A 22,669-nucleotide genomic window follows, 5' to 3' on the forward strand; every position below is an offset into this window, starting at 1 on the left:
CTATGCTCAAATTTATTCTTGAATATATTACATACCGTAATTGCTAATCGCAATGTTCGAGGAATCAAGCGGACAGACGATGGAGGATTTTGAAACCAACCCTGAGTTGATCAATAGGCTACGAGCGCTAGTTCGCCAATATAGAGAAAAGGTAATATTTGCATTTGCTAATATTAATCTGGAAAAAAGGTGGCTTCGCTTGACAAGCAGGTTAAGTTGCAGATGTTATGAAGTCATCATTGAAACAAGTCTTAACCCAATCTTACTTGGATAGCAATAGGAAAACTTGGTTTTTATAACAGCTATCATCGTTAAGTTTAATGCTTTAACCACTTGGTCATACATCCATATTAGCTTTTTCTATGATTTATTTAGTTTTCATTGCTTTCTATTGAAACCTTTCATATCAGAGGTATGCAACCTGCGGGCCAAATGCGCCTCACAAAGAAAAATTGTGCGGCCCGCAGAGAATTGCTAAATTTTAATGGTGTGCAGCTGCGAAACGAGTATTTAATTTAGTTAAATCCGTTAGTTAAATTAAATCTGTGCGAGTAATTTCAATGCCTTTACGTTACAAAGGGTATGCCTGTGTCCAATTTATTATGTATGCTTATTAAAGCTAGATTGTGTGAAGCGAACAGCGCGGTGCGGCCCGTTGTTTCACTTAATTATTTGTATCTGGCCCTCCTGTATTAAAGGTTGCACAGCACACCCCTGTTTTATATCATATTATTGAGAAAAGCTTTTGTGTATATTTCAGAGACACTATCAGACTGCTTTATTTTGGGCAGACAAAGTTGCTTCGTTATCGAAATGTAAGTAATTATATACAGTTTTATTCTTTCACGTCATCAGTTTTGGGTTGTATAGCAAACCTAACACATATTATAAAAAAAAATTCTATTCTATCTCCAGATGAAATACAAGATATTTATAACCTTGCACAATGCATGTATTCCGTTGGCGAATACGAAAGAGCTGCTTTGTTTATTAAAGGAAAAAGATTACATGAAAAGCACTCAGCATTCAGGTATAATTATTCCATATAAGACTTCCAGCACCGCTGATTGTCTATTTGAAAGTTAAATGTCAGTCTGTGTGTAAGACTATATAGCCTACCTGGAACCATCACATAATTATTTTTATGATACTCATTTATTAACCCAAACTATCAAATTTGACAATTATTTTTGAGCGAAAACTTCATTAAGTTTGTGCAGGTGATTAGCTATTAGTAATCACAATGACTTTCTTCCAGATATCTTGCTGCAAAATGTTATGCGGAAGCAAAAGAATGGCAATTAGCTCTCGATTTATTGGAAGATGCAACATTTCAAGTCATTCCTAGGAAACTACATATGGAGACTGAAGATGTTCCTGGAATACCAACTAACAAGGTTTATTTTTCAGTCATCCCTTTCTGAGTAGATTTCTGGCTCGGTGGTGTGGTGCATCGTGCTAAGCATTAAGAATACGCTCGCCACTGCACAGCTGATTATCGTGCAAGTGTTCGCACTTTGCAGGTTCAAATCCCCTGGAAATAATTATTTGCGAGAGGATTGCTGGGCTCCTCGCCATTGTAGAATGGTTCAAGTAACCCCTGTCGGTTCCCGCTTCCTCCACCATCAAGTCCATGTATCTAAAAAAATAAATGGCCAACCACTAATCCCATACCCGACATGGACTGGTACGGTAACCAGAGGAGAGGCCGTGGTTCGTCGTCAAGTTATAACTATATTCTGTCTGATCGAGATATATTATATCATCATTGTGTATTTAGGAAATGAAAGCATCAATTTTGCTACTGAAAGGAGATATATATGAAGCTAAAGACACAAGACAATATGCTGCTCAATGCTATGAGGTAATTCCTCATACATTTGTTTGAAAATCAATATCTCTAATTATTTTTCCAAAAACTCTGGAGATTTGGGACAAAACTTTTAATTTTTGAGTCTTTGTGTTGGTTTAAAGGGTGGAGATATCTGGTTCCAACTCTATCCAGCAAACCTATGGTAAAGTATGTTTGGTAAACGAGGCTTGAAATAGTTCAGGTCCTTCCTGAAATAGCACCCGATTCTGTACGAGTAGCTAGCTGACTGTACAAATCCTTATACAGAATGGTGTTTTTTATCAGCCATCCTCAGAGATTGATATGATGCGATAGACCGATAGTATTTCATAATCATGGGTTTGGATACATATTTTACTCTCATAAATCTTTTTTTTATTAAAAAAGGAAGCTCTTCTGGTCGATGTGTTCTGCTATGAAGCATATGATCGAATCATCGCCCACCATCTTTTATTTCCTTCTGGAGAACAAGAACTACTCGAGTCACTACCACTTAATGACCAATGTAAATCAGAAGAAGAAAGACAGCTCGTTTCATTCCTTTATGGAACTAAAATTAGGAAGGTTGTATTTTTGATAAATTGGGTAGGCAATGTCGAACTGTAGCGTTGATAGAACTACTAGAAATTTTTGTGGCTCCAGCTTCTAACCATATATTTGATTTTTCATTTTTATAATTTCATAATACTTCATATAAATAACAAAATCATATTAAAAATGTGTAATTACCGTAAAAGTTCATTCAGAATTTTTAAATCTAAAGGCCCTAATATCATAGTTTTGTGTCCCACTGCCATGCTACTGCATTTAGGCTGATGTTTAATGGTAGTGATCATATCAGAGATACCGGTTCTTCCTACCACTAAATTGTTGCCCATTTCATATCAGTGGCTGCTTGTAAAGGGCCTTATTTTATAAAAATGATCTTAATATGTGCCGCCAGATACATAGTTGTGATGGGATTCATTTTTCTAGGAATGTATCAAGAATTATTTGTACAACGCACGCTCGAACCCCATTCAATTTAATTTACCCCTTTAATGATTTTTATGCTGCTTGTTAATATTCCTAGCCCTTTTTAAAGATTTGAATACTAACATATTAGTACTGTACAACTTGATGATATTTTATGCCTTTATGACTGTATCTCACAATATTATATCGAGCTAGGTAATGGTTTATCTATGTTTGCACAAGTTAATAGTAGCATACTTCATTCCTTAAACATTCTGTTTTATTTTAGTATGACAAACCCACAGACTTCAAAGTTCCAAAACCTCTTGATAATCTTCATGAAAATTTAGAAGTTGCAACATCGATTGCAGAACGACTTTATTATAATTCTGAATTCAAAACAGGATATAAATTTACTTCAGGGTAAGTTCAATATTAAATTTTTATTGAGATATTTATAATTTGCTTACATATATAGACCAGTTTTCAAACTGGTTCAAATTGTGTTAAGGCAATTGAGTGAGGTCTAAATTTTGCTGCCATACAGATAAACTATAAAGTTGACACTTGCTGAGAAGCTTGGTAGTAGAAGCCACTTGTAACAATTTGCAAGTTGATTTTCTAGTATAATGTTTGATGGTGATACTTGTCATTATTATCAAATGTTTTTACATCACATATGAATGCAAGAGTGACTGAAACTCATATTCTCCTTTATGCTTATGTGTCAAGGTATTTTCTCTTCAAAGCCAGAAAGCTATCTGACAACTGCGATGTCGCAATGGCAGTTTTACAATGCCACGTTATGTCGTACATCCTGAACTACATGAGGATTAAGTAAAGTAAAAGAACAATTAGGAGGATTTACTCTTCAATTTATATTTGGGTACAAAACAATCGCAGCATATTTTGGCCTCTTTTATGGAACAACAGTGTGCTGCGTAACACAGTTTGTGAATATCTGATCAAGGCCAGTCAGTTATATAGGATTGTCTATCCGAAATTTTATGTAGCAGTAAGAAAACCTATCATTTTTATTGGTGATTTTTGTATTATTATTTTCTCTTTATATCAGAATACTGAGGACTGATCCATATCATACTGAATGTTTACCTCTTCATATTGCTTTTCTTGTTGTGTTAAGAAAATCAAATGAACTTTTTTATCTCTCCCACAAACTTGTCAAAAGATATCCAGAGAAAGCAGTAAGTATTATGATATTGATCTTTGAATTGTATTAATGAAAATATATCTTATAGAGTTGATCTTTCCAATCATCATTTGGCTTACAAACCAACTGTTTAACTTTTATGTAAGCATGATTTATCATGACATACTATTTTTCCACATTTTTATTTTGCTAGTACTTCATAAAAATAACAAAATCAAAAATAATTTGTATAATTTTAAAATTTAAAAACCCTTATATCATGGTTACACGTTTCACCACCACGAAACTACATTCATTCTGGGTTTCATGATATTGGGCATATCAAAAAACATCAATCACTATGGTCAGCGATAAATTTTTATTTATCGATAACTGGCTGGTGAACATTAATCATATGTTCTGGTGATTCATTCCGTCTTTTGTCTCTTTTTTTCTTGTTACATTATTGAAAAACTTTGTGTTTTATGTAGATTTCCTGGTATTCAGTTGGATGCTACTATCTCCTGCAACCTAAAAAACAAGAATTAACGAGGAGATATTTATTGAAAGCTACACTCATTGATAAGGTAAAGTATAGCCCGAACCCGAAGCATAGAAGCCTATTTGTTGACATTAACTTTTCCAACATGAAGTTGACCTTTGGACTGTTATGGCTAAACTATTGTTAAAATCACCATTAATCAAAAATATTGGCCAATTGCTTTAAATTTTTAAAGATGGATATTTTCCAGAGGGCTTTTACCTCTTACTTTAATATTTTATCAAATTTTCTCGGAGTTTAGTTGCTTTTGATAAATGAAGTCACTCAACTTTCGTTTGATTGATTTTGAGTCTGCAGGATTTATAAACAAGGTTTGCATACATACGAGTGGTTAACTGGTAACAAACTTTTTCTCTTTGTGTCCATATTTGTTTATGGTTGTCTGAAAGTTCAAGAATTCCAGTCATTATGATAGCCATAGAATGGTGGTTTCCAAAGTTGATTGGCCGTGGGCCGAAATTAGAAGCGGAAAGATATTTGCGGGCCGGGAGAGGGGAGCCCCCACAAGGGCCCGATACCGGTTTGTATATTTAAGATACCGGTACAATTGATTTGTTACCATTTGACGATAACAAGAACGCAAAAAAAAGTGTTAAACTATTTTACTCAAGTTCGACGGGCCATATTGAATTGTTACCGTACGGTCAAGTTTGACGTGCCGTAATTGGCCCGCGGGCCACGGTTTGGGAACTACTGAGATAAACAATTACCATTGACTTACTCATTGACTTGTTTGTTTCAGATGTTCGGCCCTGCTTGGCTTGCACTTGGACATTCATTTGCATTGGAAGGAGAACATGATCAAGCTATGGCTGCTTATTTTACTGCTACACAGCTTATGAGAGGGTAATTTAAAGTCGAATTTACGTTTTTGTTTTATATGCAAGCTTGTACAATTTGATTTAGTATTTTTTCCTGTATTCAGTCGATGCTTTTTATAGATAAGAGTTGTGTAAGTTCGGTCCTCATGGAGGGTAAATTCTCGGATAATAGACTGATTAATCTCTTAACTTTGAATTGTATGTGGACCCAAGCTTAAAAAGCAATTGTACTCAGTCAAGCTTAGTCAAATATCTTTTTTTCTGAAATTCCGACCCTGTGCTATATCGTAACAATAGAAGGTCAAGCGACTGAAATTTTGGAATCAAAGTTTAAACTTCTAAAGATACAAATTCACATTGAAAAGATAGATTTTATTATTTGTATGAAGTATTAGAAAATTATATATGTGAGAAAAGAATGAGATGATTAAGAGGCAGGGCTATTAAAATTGTCAGTAGCTTTGGCACTATCTATTATGGAAAACTTGGCTCTAGCGACAATGAAACGTCATTTCTCCAGCTTGGGATTCCCATCCCTGGTGCTGTATGTGGGAGAGCAGATCTTGTTTGAAGATCTAGCTTTCGGGTGTGGCACCTTGTCTTCGAATGCATATTGTTCCATATTTTCTGAACTACCAAAAAATGTAACTGAAACTTATTTTTTAGATCTCATCTTCCATATTTATACAGTGGAATTGAATACAGTGTGACAAACAACCTAACATTAACAGATAAATTTTTCGATGTTGCTTTATTTATTTGTCCTGATGATCCTCATACCTTACATGAAATAGGAGTTGCCAACTACACTTTAAATAAGTATGTATTAAAGTTTTATCAACTTTTTATGTCTTATAATGGGACTTCAATAGATTCATATAATGGAATTGTCAGGTGCTGTGTCTGTGTGTCAGTTGATTAATAATTAGGAGTAATCAACCTAAATGGATGTTTTTCCTGGATATCGACTTCTCAATTTATTTCCGTAACACTGGCTACAAAGCAAGATGTCAATTGTGATGTAACAAGTGAGATTTTAGTGACCACTCAAGGTAGTTTTTTAGGCATGGTAGTAAAAATTAACTTGTTTTTGTGATTTTGCTAGCTATTTATCAGTTTTTAGTCTTGTTTCCGAAATTTGGGTATGAATCAAATAATTCAATGGCCAAGTTAGTCTTCTGATGAATCAAAAATTGGTCCTACAAAGCTGTGATAGGCTACACTGAAAATTAGCTATCAGTACTTCCACACGGCAGGTGATTAAATATTTTGAATCGAAATGATGTAGTAATCTAGTTTGTAAGCGCCAACTCGCAAAAAAACTCGAAATGAACGTAAAAATAAGTTTGCAATGGTAAGTATAGGAAAAAGTTTTATGGGGTCGAGGGCCGTGAGAACGTTCGGTGATAATATTTTTTAAAATATGCTCAAATCTTTTTTTTACAGATATCCTGCCGCCTTGAAATATTTTAACAAAGCATTGGAAGTTTTGAAGGAAAATGAAGGAGAAACAATATCAGAGGAATGGGAAGCTTTATTAAACAATTTGGCCCATGTACACAGGTACGAAAGAAAATATCTAGAATGGTTTATCGCTGCATCAATGTGTTCTCCACATATTCATGGAGAATCTAGATCAGGGTTTCTTAAACTGGGCCCTCAGTCTTGGCCCAATCTGGGGGGCACTGAGCAGTCCTCAGAGGAACACAATCAAAATCCTTTCTCAATTGCCATTTGTGATAACTTAATTAATCAAAAGTAAATTGAACGTGACGTGTTAAATTTCTGACTGTAATGCATTTTTTTTTCACCTTTGTTTGTTGACCTATCACTACGTGGCGAATAAAATAACTGCTGGAAATCCGTTAAAAGCAAAACTAGGTATTTTTATAGAAGTGCAGGGGTCACGAGTGATGCCAATCATTAAAAGAAAGTCACAAATCATGGAAGTTTGAGAACCACTGAATTATTCGATGGATTCGCCAATGGATATTCGAGATGGGTTTCAAATTAAGTTTCAAAATTTCAATTTCAAATATTCACCCAGGAAAATGAAGAACTACCAACTTGCATTGAAATATCATCAACAAGCGTTGATATTAGCTCCACAATCTGCACAAACCTATTCCAGTATCGGATTCGTTCTTAGTTTTATGGGAAGATACAGTGAAGCTTTGGAATATCTCCATAAGGTAGGATGAGAGTGTGCTGAAATGGTCAGACTTATGATGGTGGTAATCAGAGTCATAATTTAAGTTTTTGTGGTAAAAATTTGGCTTTCTTGTGGTTATGAGTTGAAGTTGGGGGGGAATTTTCTTCCGTTTTTAGTAGGCCTCGACCGATACTGCCTTTTTGAGCCGATACCGATAGTTTTTTAAAACTAGGCCGATAAGCCGTTACCGATGTTTCCTCACCTACAAATATGGCTACAAGTAACAAGCAACACTCTGAGAATATTGTGTTTTTCTTGCAAAAGAATTGAAATGTTGAACTCATGCAATTGTGTGTGTGGCAAGAAAGAACACTTATTGTAAATTTGTAAGGGCAGGAAGCTTATGAATCTCAATAGCTCCAGTTCAACATTCTCAGATGTAGTTGAGCAGAGTTTTTCTGCATTGGCTCCAATCATACTTGCTCTTGTGTTTTGCTTTGAGATGGCTCTACAAATTATACCCATCTTTTTTTTTTAAATCGGCGGAACCTTTCGACTTAATAATGGCATATTTTACAAATTAAGCCATAATTATGGCACACGAAGTATTCCCATACTTTTCTCTTACCGCTAGAACCAACCCTCTACAACATATCAATACAAAAAGTTAAATCGCGCCTTGAACGACAAAAGCGCAAGGAAAATCCAAGGCCGTGGAAAGTGGAAACGTCGAGAATTCTTTATTAATCAACGTATATTATTTGACTCAAATAAGTGGCTCACGCGTTTCTCTTGCTTCAATTTGCAAGCCACCACGCTCGCAAACTCGCTTACGAAGTGTTAAATCCCGTGCCATACGTCCGTTTTTGGATAAGAGAGAGACAGTCCAGAGCCGCCTTTTGATAAGAGAGAAATAAAAGTAACCAAGAAAAAGAGTATTAGGCAGAACCGTTCTCAATTAAACAAGCGATAAAACTGCTTTCCCGGCGAAATTTGGACACTTTGGCAGTCACGTGATTGGCCGATATATATCGGTAAAATTAGCCGATACCGATAGTTCGAAATTTGTGAAAAACATGGCCGATATATCGGTCGGGCCCTAGTTTTTAGTCAGATGGAATGTCGAAGTCGTTTACAAATAACTGGTGCTGATTTTTTGGCGCTCCAGAACTGTGTGTACCAATATGGGGGTAACTAATTTTGTTCGCCTACTTTCATCAAGTTGTTTGAAGGGACTGAAACCTATGGGCAGGGGGTATATTCACTTGGCCAACACAAACGGTCTTGAATTTATAATAAAACTAAAATAAGGAAAATCGGAATAAAATTATGGCCTGACCCTAACCTGGTACACACACTACGGAAGTATCGATTTTTTTACTCTGTAGCGCTGGTCTTAAATGCCCTGTTGGTGTCAGGGCTAAGGGAGCGAATAAATTTACCATAGACTCCTGACTCCAAATTGATGAAAATTTATGACTACAATAATTTTGACTGAGAAAATCAAATTTTGATAATAAAAACTTTTACATATGCAAAAGTAGCAACTGGCTTTTTGACTTCGGTCTTTAAACTGAAATACATTGTCATCATTCATATTTTCCACTTCCCTATTCAGGCACTTGGCCTACAACGAGACGATGTTTTTGCAGTAAATTTGATAGAACATGTCATCGAACAGTATTCCGAATCTGAACCAGCTTTTTTTGATGGTGATAATTCTTGTTGTGAGGACGATACAAAACCTCCACCCTTCAGAGAAGGATTTGGAATGGCAGGTCTGCTTCATTTATACTAATGCTAATTACATTGTGTGGACGCCAAATTTGTGCCATTTTGTAGCCTACCAAATTTTGAATCAAGGATGTATACACCATTATATGTTTTCAAAATTGCTGAAGTATTTCATAACTGTACAGAAAAAACAGAAATTTCATTGCTACTGAATTTCTTTCGTTTTTTATATAACGCATTTGTACGTCTTTAACTCACTCTGCACCCACTATTGTTTGGAAATGATGTTGATTACCATAATTTATTCATGCGCCTGCATTAAAATTTTCGTAACAATTCTCTTAGACGAAGACCAGTGTGAAATTGTCGATCATAACGAAGGAAAACAAACAGAACCGATGGAAAGTTCTGTTCATACTTCACCAACCTTTTTGGAATCGCAAAGTAATGCTGAATCAGGTAACCTGACAAAAACAACTGAAAAGGACAATGTTTTGGTTAAAAATATACTGTTAGAAGAGGGAGCGGCAAACGCTTTTCAAACTCCCGAAGAATACATGCTAGGACGCCCTCTACCTCCTGTATTACGTGGTTTGAAAAAGACTCAAGTAAAAAGCAGGAGAGTGGTGTCGTCACCTGCGCCTCTGCCTATTGACTTTGCTGTTGGAACAGAAGGTACACCTTCCGCTGTTGAAGGAGGCGACGTAACACCAGTTTTGCCGCCCAGAAAAATGTTGTCGTTGGCCAGTAGCGAAAGCAGCGATGATGGCGGTGTCTCAGTTGGTGGAGTAGTCCAGGGTAAAGGTGACGCCCAACAACCCAATCAAGAGGAACCTCGTAGCAGAGCACTTTCCACTGAAGATCCATTTTCAACAAGTGTATTAAAGGGCGGAGGAAGGGGGTTTGAAACCACATCTGCCGCTGACATTCCAGGAGTATCTGATAGTGTTATAATGATGCTGGGGGATAGTGTTGCAAGCGCATCTGACACCTCTATACCATCAACCTCTGGTAGCCATATTTCTATGCCTGAAGTTACTTCGCCAGAGAAAAACAGACGAACTAGAAATCCTAATGAATCATCTGATATGGAAATGGACGACACTTTAGATTAAATGAAAATATTTTAGAAACTGATTTTGTTGATATTTGGTTTGGGTATTCGTGAAGTTATGACTATTAATATATCTTGTTTTTTTTGCAAAAGCCTAATATTTTTTGCTACAGAACGGGTATGACCAAATTCGTTAGGATTCTAGAGTCCTATACAGGTTTAAAATTTATTGTTGGTTTCAGTAAAGTTTTAGATTTTGATAAGCCTCGTATGTTTTGGATTTTGCTCAATGTTCAAATTTGCTTGAATTTTATAAGAGAATATTTGAGCGATTCAATAAGGACCTTTTTGCAAGGTCTGGTGAAAATCACTTTCTCGGGTACGTGATAAATCAAATTCTCTGTTGTCAGTTGAAATACCACTATGTGTGTTCCATGTATGCGTGCATAGTGCACCGTCTATTAGCATCAAGCTAATTTTCATGTTCAATCCAAGTTATGACCACTAATATTCTCCCAAAAGATCGATATATTTATGATGTTGTTTATATTGAACCATTTTATGTTCGCTTGGAGTGGGAAAACGCTTTATTGTGGGCCCTTTTTCTTGTTGGACAAAATGGGGTTCGCCGCTTATAGTCCAGGGTCGACCAACTTGGTTAAATTTTTCTTAAAACTGAATATTGAGTAATCATTTTGTTGAATAGAATCAAGAAGGTAACGCTTACCAACTGGAGAGAAAATTTGTTGTTTTCGGTAAGGAAGTGCAGAAATATTACTTTTACTACTATTATTTGGTAATATTGTAATACGTTTATGGGCACATCATAAGATAATTTAACCTGCAAAAGCGAGAGTAAGAGTTGCGTGTAATAATAGTTAAGAAACATTTAATTAATTATTGAACAAATAACGGGAACATGCATAAAGATATCCAAAATAAGTAAGATAAGAATACATCCGCAATATATTGGCAAATACTATATAAGAATATATATATTTGGCACAATAGCGCAAGAATGGCTATTTCATACTTCAGGAGGTCCCTTTAATGTGGTTGATAGAGAGAGATTTATTATTTCGTCAACCGGAAAACAAGCAATGTTACAGTAAAATATATACAAAATATGCAAGTCAAATCGGTATAGACTGGAGCAGTGGTCGGCAACCACCGGTCCGCCGAAAGTTTACTACTGGTCCGCAGTGAGGTGACACAAAAATGGACTAGGACTAATAACACTTCTACAATCTAACCACTAATCCTACGACTAAAAAACATCACCCAACAGCAAACCAGACAAACACAACGCCTTGATTATTGCTAAACGAACATAAGGCAATACCCAGATATAGATACAGAAGCGGTACAAGCATTGTTACTTTCACAACATCGTTTTTTTAAGCCGGGTTTTCAATATTGACAACTACAAAACGAAATATCGAAGAAAGCTGGATGTAAGAAACGCGTTACGTGTATCACTGTCGACCATGTCCCTAAATTGGAAACTGTTAAATGGCCAACAAACAAACAGAGATCTCGCATAGCATCACCTTTTTGAATAATTTGTCAACGTAAATTTTCAAACGCGTATACTTCATCACAAAAGCTTAGTCCATTTGTATGAAGGTGGTCCGCCAAAATTTTGATCAGGATATACCGGTCCGTCACCTAAAAAAGGTTGCCAACCACTGGACTGGAGGGAGCGATACGACCATGACGTCATCAAAGTCAGCTCTCCCCAAGATCACTATTAAGATTCACAGTTAATGTATATAAACCATGTATCATCTGATCCGTTTGACACACAAAACTTGTAGTCTTAATATATAGGCTACGTTGATAATAAGACACAAATTCGAAGGGTTTGGGCGTTGATTTTTGAGAAAGAAAAGTATATTACGCGAATTGTTGAATTCGGGCGTTGAAGCTTGGAAAATAAAAATACACGAGCGTGAACTCGGGCTTTAAACTTGGAGAGTTGAAGTTGAGTTCTGGTCCAGATACCAATTTGTGTCAAAATTCTGTTAATTGACATACAGCCCGAGAGTGAAGATTGAACGTTTGTCCGACTCCCCAAATGCTGATGTGCCCTTCATTGACCCGGTCACTGATAATCGGGTAATCAAAATATATGATTTTCTGAAATTGGATTTTCCTCATATCCGGAAAAGATTTTCCCTAGCATTATAAACGTTTTTCGATAATTGGTATGCATGCAAATCGATGTTTATTCGATGGGTCGAGTACCATAACTTGCCCCAGTCACAATACAAGCGCTATGTGCTTAAAGATCAACATTATACCAACCAACCAGGAATATAAAACTTGCGAAAATGCTCGACAATAAGTTTTCATTGATGCAAACTAAGGTTTATGTATGACCCACATTCTTCTTTCCCGCAGTGAATATATAAATTTTGACCCATTTACTATATAAGGTTCGCCATTTCTGCTATGGGGCTTTGCGCAGAAGATGGGCCAAGTTTATTACCCGCACATTACCTCATACGTAACAAACGAATTATGACTACAAGTTCCTATATTATCATGTTGCATTTTACCAATAGGCGTAACTGAATTTTGTAATATACAACAGAAAACGAGATAAAAATTCAGGTTCCGTGCAGTGCAAAGTCAGTCAGATATGAGAATCTTGTCGTCAAATACTGCACATCCTCATTGTACGTAGACCAGTGGTTTTCAACTGCTGGTCCGCGTCGACCTTCCTGTCGGCCCGCCAAATAATATTCCACTAATATATCTCACTCGCAAAGGTATTGATGGCCTGCCCATTTTTTTTTTGTGAGTTTCAACTCCTATTGATGCGTAAACCAAACTTGGTTGGTCACACGCCCATTTCACACCTTTAATAGCTGGATGTTTCGTCTATGACGTCATAATGCCGAACACACATAACAGAGGAATTTGATAACTCAGTGACAAAGCCATTAAACTGGTACTACCGTTTTTTTACAACTTTCTTATGTGAGAACAGCTTTTGATCGATATCTCTCATCAAGACTAAACAGAGAAATCGTGTGCTCGACTTCGCCTTGCAGAAACCAGATTAGAACAGCGTTTAACTCGTATGATATCAAAAAGAAAGCAGCAAATTTCTCATTAAATTGAATTGTCTGCTTTTGAATTGTCTGCATACTTTTGTCATAATTACCGTTAAATTCGTTTAATTATGATTTGTGTTTTTGACATTTTTGGGTTGATTTTGAAGGTTCACCGGCCACAAAATTAGTTTCGAAATGTTACCTACCCGCAAACTAACAAAGGTGGAGTACCACTGCTCTAAGTCTAGACAAAAACATTGAGGCAAATTTAAAAATAGTTTATTATTAAATTTCCTTAGGGAGTAACTCTATGCTCTGCGTTTGAAATTTGTACCACTTACACTCCGTGCTCCATGGCTAGTAGAATATTTTTATTAGGATATACTGGAGTGTAATTGGTGCTGATTGTGTTCTATAAAAATACTTCATTGAAAGGATGAAAGGAAACCACAGGTATTTACACATATCTCATTGTCACGATATCACGTCTGATTAGCGCTTTTATTTTTTCTCGAAATAAACGGATTGCCGGATTATAATAGATGAAAAATAGTTTAATAGGTATATAATTGGCGGTGCGACAATCACGATCAAAGTAATTAGCATAGTTTTAGACAAAGCTTAGTTTCGCTTTGGAATAATAATTAACTCGCGTCGCTTCGGAAAACACGAGAGCTATATGTTTGAATATAATATGGGCACAAAGGTCATATAACTATTATAGCCATATAACAGAATGTTATATTATGATATGACTGCAAATTAAAATAAAAAACAGCAATATTTGACATGGAGCCCCGTAGGATTCGAAGAAAAAAAAAGGTCTGGAATCCTCTTACATCCTCAATTACTAAAAATCTTCCACCATGGTTCAGCGATCGGCAACCTGCGGCTCTTTGTTTTCGGATTTTTGACTTCCGTGTGGATTAAAGAGCAGTGTGGATTCCATGAAAGAAGAGGCACAAAGTCAATACTCCTCACCAATTACTAAGGCTGGGAATTTTAGAGAAACCACTTTAATCGTTAACCGGGTAAAATTATCTGTTTTATTATTGGGTTTGATCTAAAGAACGTCGAATGGGCTCGTTCAATGCTCAAGGTTACCGGCCCATGCCCTAGTTGGACATTTTTTCACAATTCCAACAACGACTATTCATCAAAACGGCCCACTTCGTGTCCAATAACCGGGGACCACTGTATTCGATGATGAATGAACCCATCGTTGTTCAAAGCTAGAAATTTGATAAAATCATGACAAATGGAACATAAAAAATTTATTCACAAAACAATAGGTAAACTGTGATATTTGGGGTACAAATAGATTAAATATAATATTTCAAATGGCAAGAGAGATAGAATTATTTTAGCATATTAAAAAACGGTAAGACAATTCACACTTTGTTATACTTATTTATTCTGTCTCTTTTAAAATATAAATTTGAAAAATAGACCAGAATTTAGTGTGTCGTTCAAATGCCCAGAACTTTACCAAATTCCCAACACTTAGTCAATGCAGTTTTGGAGACTGAATTGATTCGTGGTATTCTGGAAATTAGTAAAGATTAATCATCAAGAGCTAGATAGCACGAGAGCTTGTGATTTTTTGAAGTCAATATTTGTCTCGATTTTTCTACTTATAAGTTTATGCTTGTGACACTGATTTTAGTTTCGTTAATGGAAGTACTGGGTTTACTGCTTCCACTTTTGATAATTAATTTTGTAATTTATCACTAACAAATATAAATAAGCATTAGCAAACAAAACGATACACCTTCAGGAATAAGAATGCTGAAAAAATCAAAATAAACAACGGGTGAGGTAATTTGTAATATTTTGAAGTTAACTTAAACAAAGATAATCGTTTTTTAATTTAATATTGAAACAAAATATGTGTTTGTCGAATTGTGAGGGCAGAAATACATTGGACACTTAGTTATGATATTGATCATGATAAATATATAATTAAATCAAGTAGAAAACATTTTGGTAGTCTATATCTACGATTTAGCAGCTGCGGTGATATTCGATTCAATGTGACTACAAAATATATCGAAAATATAGTCGAATTGACTATAACTTGAATTGTAATTATTGGGGAAAAAATTTAAAAAAAATCCAATCTGTTATGATTCTTTTAGAGAATGCTAAGGGTAGGAATGCCACACAGACACAGAGAAAATATAAGCTCCTTTCAGAAATATGATAATTCATTTATATCTTTTGATAAAAAGAAGAGCAACCATCGTTGCTTTTACTAAAAAAATACGAAGAAAAAAACAAGAACGAGAATATAAAAAAAATTAATTATTGAATTGTACGTTTCCATTAGAAACCGTATTCTGTCGAGGAGTATATATAAGAGGCAATCCATTTGTTGGATGAAGGGTAGGTATCGGAAACATTGGGGGTTGTTTTCCACCGTCAAATTCCCAGCTTTGGAAATTACGAAATAGTTCTATTGTGGCCAATTTTATCATCAGCTTTGCGAATTCTTTTCCAACACAAGTTCTTGCGCCTCCTCCAAATGGCAACCATCTGAAAATGGAACATAATTTTGGGATTTCATATTTGTGGTAGAATTACTGTAGAATTAGTGTGTGTAAATTACTCGTGTGCTGAAGAAAGTTATACGTCATTAACATTGATTGGATAGCAGCAGCGTACAAATGCTTAACTACAAACGATTATATGTAATTAGATTAGAGTCATTGTCTTCAGTACGTAATTGAAGCGGCCACCTCCTGTTAGTCAGCTTCTATAATCAAGTGGAAATGTATGCTTGCAAGAAGATAGCATACCTGAATCGATTGTGACGATTTTCTGTCCAATTCTGACGAGAAAACCTCTCAGGATTAAATTCAGTATCGTCTTCAAACTCATATTCATGGGTATCTCTGATGTTGTATATGATTGTCCAATCTTTGGGAATTCTGTAACCCTGGAATATAGAAATATACAATATAAATACGAATTTAAGAATATTTTAAAGTAAATACAGAGACACGGGGCTATAAACATAATTTCACGCTAGAATGATTAGCCTCGTATCCTCAAATTGGAATCCGCGTTACTACATTTAATCTACTGTGCTATATTTACACTTAACGTAATAACCTCATAGTTGTTTACAGTGTTTTGACTCGACTATATTTATTCAGGATGTGGAAATATATGTTTTGAGATGTAAATGTTTCATTTCATTTCCTATTTACTTTGCCACCACAGGCACACGAGAGTTACAGGTGTAAACTAAGTAAATGTTAATGAAAATGTATATGAAATAATGTATGTTATTCAATTCTCATTTCAAAATTACCCCGATTTCAAATGTCTTCAGTGCTCTTCTGTAACCTCCCAAAATGGGTGGCATCACTCTCAGTGTTTCTTTTATAACTTGTTCCAAATAAGTCAACTTCTGAATTCTTTCTAAATTTATCTCGGAATCTTCCGCTCCAAGAAATCCGTGTTCTTCTAATTCATCTTCAACTTTTTTTCTTACATCCGAATGTTTTGCCAATTGAATCATAAGAGACGAAATACTGCTTCCAGTTGTTTGAAAACCAGCAAACATAAGCTCAACAGCGTTTTGCTTGAGTTCTTCTATAGTAAAGCCACATTTTTCATTTTCATCGCCGCTTCTTTCCGAATCACTATCCCAGCAATGTAGTTGCTTTCTGATTAAAAAATAATATCTGTTTATGGTAAATCAAAAACGGAGTGGAAACTGCAATAGATTACCAAAATGTACAAGGCAGCCAAATGAAAGGCTTTTTGAGGTTTGTATAAGCATCGTTAACGAGTTGCGCTTAAGCCCCTGATTGCTAATTATTCATCAACTGAATTCTTTTCTGGCATGCCCTTGGCAACGACAACAACAAAGTAGACAGCTAATTATAAAGTAAATTTGAATTGGCTGGTTATTAGTGCTGTATAATAATAAACAGTAATTAGGAAGTAGAATAAACATTTCAAGACCAAAATGCATAATTGTTAAAGTAATGCGTTCGCTAGAACAACGAAACAAAAATTTTGTCCCTTTTCACCGCTTGAAAATGACAGTAGGCTATGGTGTATGATCGTTATTTATCTAGTGTAAATTGCATTCTGGAAAAAGGTCAGAGCAAATTTCGACTTTACCGAACCGCTTTTAGAAGCGGATAACCCGGAATGCGAAGTATTTTTTTTATTTGTACTACAATAATGGATTTTAACACAACCAAGCCATACATGACGACAAATCATTTTTAGAATACTTTCATTATCATTGTGTTACTGCGGCCTTTTAACCGCGTCTTTATTTAAAAGGATTGTTTATTGGTATGAATCTGAGAAGTTTGAATAACATACTTTCTATTTTCTTCCATGTCTGCTTCCAAAATATACTGCATGACGTCATTGTCTTCTTGAATACCATCATCACCGTCATTACCATTGCATTGCAGTCGTTTTATTTTTTTCGTTAAATGTTCATGCAACATAGCGTGAAGAATCTCTTTGCATTGGTAACCCTAATAAAGACAATAAAAGGTTTTTTTTAAATTGAATATAAACATTATGCCTTACAATCGATTATCTGTATATCAATATAAGCGTTCCCAGAGCACATTCTAAATGATTTAGATGAATAAATATTGATGGACTTTAAATCTAAAATTCCTAAAATCCAATTTTTAATTCCAAAATAGAAGAAATGAATGAAATAAAGAAAATCACTGGTACCTAGCTGCACACGAAAATATTTCACCTCTATATCGCTTATGTGCTTTGAATAATTTAATCCATAATTCTGATTAGGCGCAATGAATTACCTTTCTAAATCCAGAAAATGGAAGATCGTATGGCAGGCTGAACAAATTTTTGACCATTTCATGAAATGTACTGAATGCTTTATTTCTGTCATCATTCGACGGAAAAGTCAGACCAACCATTGCTTTAGCTGAAACTTCGAATGTCATTTGTAGAATATCATCGTAAATTTTTCTGGGACCCGCTGTGTCTGTCCATTGTTTTACCTGGAAAGAATTTCGAAAATTAAAAATGAAACCAGTGAAGTTAAGTAGTTGCGAATACACTAACACATTGTATCTGACGCACCTTTTCAGGACGCACTTTGAGATTGATTTAAGTTTTTTCATCGTAAATTTTCTTATTCAAATCAGAAAGACAATACCAATCCAGGGTTACGGATTTCAAACCAAATAAAAGTAAACTACTACACTAAGTAGTTGATAACTTTAATTCTACTCTGTTTTCCGACTATAGGTTAAAAAGATTTGAGATAATCACAAAACTTGCATGCATCGATTTTTTAGTTTTGAATGGACAATTATGGGTTAATCAAAGTATTTTACAACTTTCCACTTTTTTCAAGTCTGAGAATATGAGTCTGACTCTATTATATTCCATTTATATCTCAACAGCTTATTTGAGTTCTAAATTCAGTTGTGTGAATAAATATTTCAATTATTGAATTTTATTTCGGTCACCTATTTCTCTGATTATAAGTTGATTTTTGAATACCATTTCATACCTTTTCCGAAATTATTTTCTTTGCGTTCGATATGTAACTGTTGAGCGCAGAATGCGTGAAACCTTTCATCGCGAATTTTCTTAAATGTCTATGTTCTTCTCCAACAGAGTTTGCAATAGAATGTTCACCGAGAATCTTTCTTATTGTTGTCGGCCAAATTGTTGTTACTTTATCATGTTCACCTTGCAAAATCTAATAAAAGTAAATATATCAGCGTTATTGATTACGATTGATTCATGTTTTGGATATTGGAAAGGCGATATATACGAAATATTTTACCTGTCGCACATTTTCAGCTCCTGTTATTTTAACCATTGCTCTTCCTAAGAAGTGTGTACTGAATATGTTTCCATATTTCTTTCGTCTGATCAAGTTGAATGCACTTCCCTAAACAGAAATTAACAAAGAACGATTATTTAAAAATACGATTTATCTTTATTACATTAAATCATTAATTTCGTAGCAGTAGATTTTGTAAACAATATTAAAATGGAAGAAAAAGAACTATTCAACATATATTTGTGGTAATACAAGAGTAAAATTTGGTGCTCCTGAGGTATGCGCACCAAGATGTCGCATACCCTGAACCCTAACCTGGTACACAACCTGAGTTCAGGTTGTGCGCCATCTTGGTGCGCATGCTTCAGGAGGTCCAAAATTTTCATAACAAGAATGTAAATTGACGAATCTCACACTATGGATATAGTGATATACTAGTCAGTTTTAAAACATTATTTTTTGTTTGAAAAAGTTATTGAAATTTTTCCATAGTGCACATACATTTACCTGACGAGCCCAAGACAGTGTCTCTCCCAGAAATGGAATTCCAAAATCTCCTGGAGGTAGCGGAAAATCTCTTGTCAATGTTGATGTTCGATCGTTTGCAGTCGAAAATATATACCAACGCCAAATAGTTTTGCTAGCATAAAACAATATCACAGTGGAAAGGCAGTAGGAGCATACCGACGCAATTTGACCCCATAGCGGAATCAAAAGCATCCACAATCCCGCCATCAGCTCGAAATTTCCGACTGTATCTATATAGCAATCGAAAACTTAGTTTTTCTGAATTTTTATCTGAAAAAATGAACACAATTCAGATAAGCTTTTCTATTTCACGGTCATTGGATAATGAACATGTTTCCACCTCGCTTGCTTCAGAAAATTGGTTACCACTCTTTTTAATCAAGCAATCTGCTTTCACCACAATGAGTAGCGAGGGATTCTTATCGGAGAAATATAATACATATAGAAAGACTGATGGGCGAGAGCTGTAAGAAATATTATACGCATGTTTGAGATAGATCGTAGATACTACTATGATAAATCTTTTCTCGTTGAATTTGGCACGTAACCCCCAGCCCATGTGATGCATCTAACATAAACTAAAGTTTAAAAGTGATCGAGCCATTTATATTTTCATAGAAGGCCGGGGAATAATGAGCTCTGTGGGTTTCTCGGCCACGCGCTGTCACCCCTCAATATTTTACAATTTTGTTGGCCTTTTCTGGCATTCAGGATAATACCTAATGTCGATTTCTATTTCCTTCCTTTACTGTGAAAATACATAATGCTAAATGGGGCTAACTTAATTCACAATATGCGCAAATGGCTACATTCGGCCCTAATCAAAGACGAAAATGGCTGAAGCTTGACGTTTTATTGGACATATACTGTCGGTCGTAAACCGTTGCTCGGCATTTTGACGACTATTTAAAAGACTATGACGTTAATAAAGTCCGAATTCCCAAACTCAGTCAAATGCAGTACAAAACGAAGTCCGAAGACTCTCTGTTGAAGTTTATTGCTTCACTGTTCTATGCTATCAGATTATCCTGATTTTGTTTTTTAATGCTCTTCCGAGTAAAATCCGTTAGTTGAAACTTTCATTTGCCAACTACTGTACTTCAGTATTGGCCAATGGAAATATTTGTTTCAACTCTTTCATATGACAAAAAATACAGAATCACAATCTAGAAATTTTATTAGGAACACAAAAAACTTCGTTTTATCAAATTTCATTACACGGACTTATTTGCATCTTAAAAACTCCAGTAAAAAAATTGAACAAAATAATCTAAGACCTGATCATCGACCCATCCGATAACTAAATGACTTGTCTTTATTCAACCTTTACTTATAAACCAAAGACATTTTCACCCATAAGGAAAAGGATAGTTTCGGAGAAAATGGACGAGAAGATTTTGCGGATTATTTACACCGCCCATTATCTGTCCTTGGGCTATTGTCTCAATGAAACAGATTAGTAAACGAGAGCGGTCGCGACCTTTCGTATCAAATCGAGACAAAGTTCATAAGAGCAACTAGGTCGGAGCGAAAAAAAGGGTCACAAATTTACCTCTTAAAATAACGGATTATTAAACATAATAGGCAGTTAATCAAAGAATAATAGCTTATACTTATATATATATATATACAGAGATTAAGGATGGTAAATTGAAGACCGATGAAGACAATGAAAAGCAAAGATTTATTCAATGATTGTATGATTACGCTTGCCAAAGCTAGTCGTTTTTATTGACAATGATCAAGAAATTTTTAACGGTAGTGTAAAGCGCCAAAATGTATTCAGTGATCTTGTATATTCGTTCAAAAATTGACTCTCTTAATATCATTACTTACTTATGTGTATTAAATTGCATAAAGTTGGACTTTTTCGTTGAATTACACAACCCATTTTGTTACATCTAGAGAAAAAGCGTTTAGAATCGGTCATACGGTAATGCGACAGAGACAGGGTATCCCAACATTAAACCTCGCCGGATATCAAGAGGACCATCCAAAACCTCATTACAAAAAGGTGTGGTGACCTTAATTCACAATACAATATATCACAAATTCTTTTATAAAGCAGTTGACAATGTCCGGCCATTGTTTTCAAGTTCATAAACCGCACTCTTATGTGCGCCCGCAGAAGTACCATCGAAATTGCAGACCAGAGTCCGGACGTCGCGATCGATCGCACTTGATTTCATGTATTAGTGATGTCAAGTACCTTTCCGCATATTTATTGTAATTCAATAAACTGTAATATGAAGATAAATTCCAGGGCTATGAAAATTTAGAAAATATGTGAACGTTTTTGTCTCATTATACTGTTAAGCGTAATCGGTTATATTTCATGGGCGCGCGATAGATGTATGGCTATTTCTCAATTTATAACGTTGGGTTTGTCTATTGAGAAGCGAGAATGCAGCAACAAGAAACAGCAAAATTTATAAAATCAGAAGTATTTATTCATTCGCCCGCAGTTTATTGCAGATATGTAAGTATACACTGAACGAAATTAATTTCTGACCTAAAGTACACAATATACACACTAAATTCCTGAGATGGAAAAACTAACTCTCTTGGCACGCGCACATTCCGTCATTCTTGACATAACACACGCTTGAGAAGAGGTCGTCCAGAGGACAGCGATTATGACGTCAAACGCGCGCGAAAAAGGAAACAAAAGAGGCATTTGTTAAATAAGCAACGGAGGCAGCAATTAAGATCGCCATAGCAATAGCAATGGTGTCAAGTGAGGGTCAACTTACGATAGTCAATATATCGATCAACATTAATATCTTAATCCGTGCCATTCTGTTTTTCCAGGTGCCATTTTGGGAGATTGTGTGATTAGGAACTCTGGAATTGTTAAAGGTCGTTCACGATTAGTTAACATTCAACTAAAAACTTTTTTGTAGTTTAATGACATTTGTAACTTGGCATCTCAGTTCGGTAAAATTTACTTTAGTATGTGTATTCCACTATATTATATATGAGCGATACGGG

At 35.3% G+C, this 22,669-nt stretch overlaps 2 protein-coding genes across 3 annotated transcripts; one reads left to right on the forward strand and one right to left on the reverse strand.

Moving 5' to 3' along the window:
* On the forward strand, window positions 1-10,431 carry LOC120335487 (cell division cycle protein 16 homolog). Its single transcript, XM_078119844.1, has 15 exons — window positions 1-151; window positions 761-815; window positions 916-1,030; window positions 1,259-1,397; window positions 1,781-1,864; window positions 2,240-2,416; window positions 3,096-3,229; window positions 3,882-4,011; window positions 4,448-4,543; window positions 5,261-5,364; window positions 6,006-6,158; window positions 6,786-6,902; window positions 7,387-7,531; window positions 9,110-9,269; window positions 9,571-10,431. The coding sequence occupies exons 1-15, from the start codon at window positions 53-55 to the stop codon at window positions 10,338-10,340; spliced, it is 2,478 nt and encodes an 825-aa protein (XP_077975970.1). The 5' UTR covers window positions 1-52; the 3' UTR covers window positions 10,341-10,431.
* A 4,159-nt stretch (window positions 10,432-14,590) lies between these two features.
* On the reverse strand, window positions 14,591-20,955 carry LOC120336410 (cytochrome P450 26B1-like). 2 transcript variants are annotated; one of them, XM_039404081.2, is made up of 8 exons: window positions 19,652-20,955; window positions 19,151-19,258; window positions 18,872-19,063; window positions 18,150-18,353; window positions 17,689-17,849; window positions 16,658-17,015; window positions 16,140-16,279; window positions 14,591-15,876 (listed from the first exon to the last, which is right to left on the reverse strand). In XM_039404081.2, the coding sequence occupies exons 1-8, from the start codon at window positions 19,883-19,885 to the stop codon at window positions 15,642-15,644; spliced, it is 1,632 nt and encodes a 543-aa protein (XP_039260015.2). In that variant the 5' UTR covers window positions 19,886-20,955; the 3' UTR covers window positions 14,591-15,641. The 2 variants fall into 2 exon arrangements, with proteins under 2 accessions (XP_039260015.2, XP_039260016.2); XM_039404082.2 differs by having other exon boundaries at window positions 19,658-20,952.
* Between the last annotated feature and the right edge of the window lie 1,714 nt (window positions 20,956-22,669).

Source organism: Styela clava, chromosome 2, assembly GCF_964204865.1.
Source record: "Styela clava chromosome 2, kaStyClav1.hap1.2, whole genome shotgun sequence".
Classification (NCBI taxonomy): Eukaryota; Metazoa; Chordata; class Ascidiacea; order Stolidobranchia; family Styelidae; genus Styela; species Styela clava.

Bases quoted from the DNA above. Each gene is read 5' to 3' on its own strand.
- LOC120335487 (XM_078119844.1), top strand. From the start codon at position 53: ATGTTCGAGGAATCAAGCGGACAGACGATGGAGGATTTTGAAACCAAC. The intron at 816-915 runs GTAAGTAATTAT...TTCTATCTCCAG, and splicing joins AGTTGCTTCGTTATCGAAAT to ATGAAATACAAGATATTTAT. The intron at 9,270-9,570 runs GTCTGCTTCATT...CAATTCTCTTAG, and splicing joins AGAAGGATTTGGAATGGCAG to ACGAAGACCAGTGTGAAATT.
- LOC120336410 (XM_039404081.2), bottom strand. From the start codon at position 19,885: ATGGCGGGATTGTGGATGCTTTTGATTCCGCTATGGGGTCAAATTGCG. The intron at 19,259-19,651 runs GTATGTGCACTA...ATTTCTGTTTAG, and splicing joins CTTGGGCTCGTCAGGTAAAT to GGAAGTGCATTCAACTTGAT. The intron at 17,016-17,688 runs GTATGTTATTCA...TTTTTTAATCAG, and splicing joins GACATGGAAGAAAATAGAAA to AAAGCAACTACATTGCTGGG.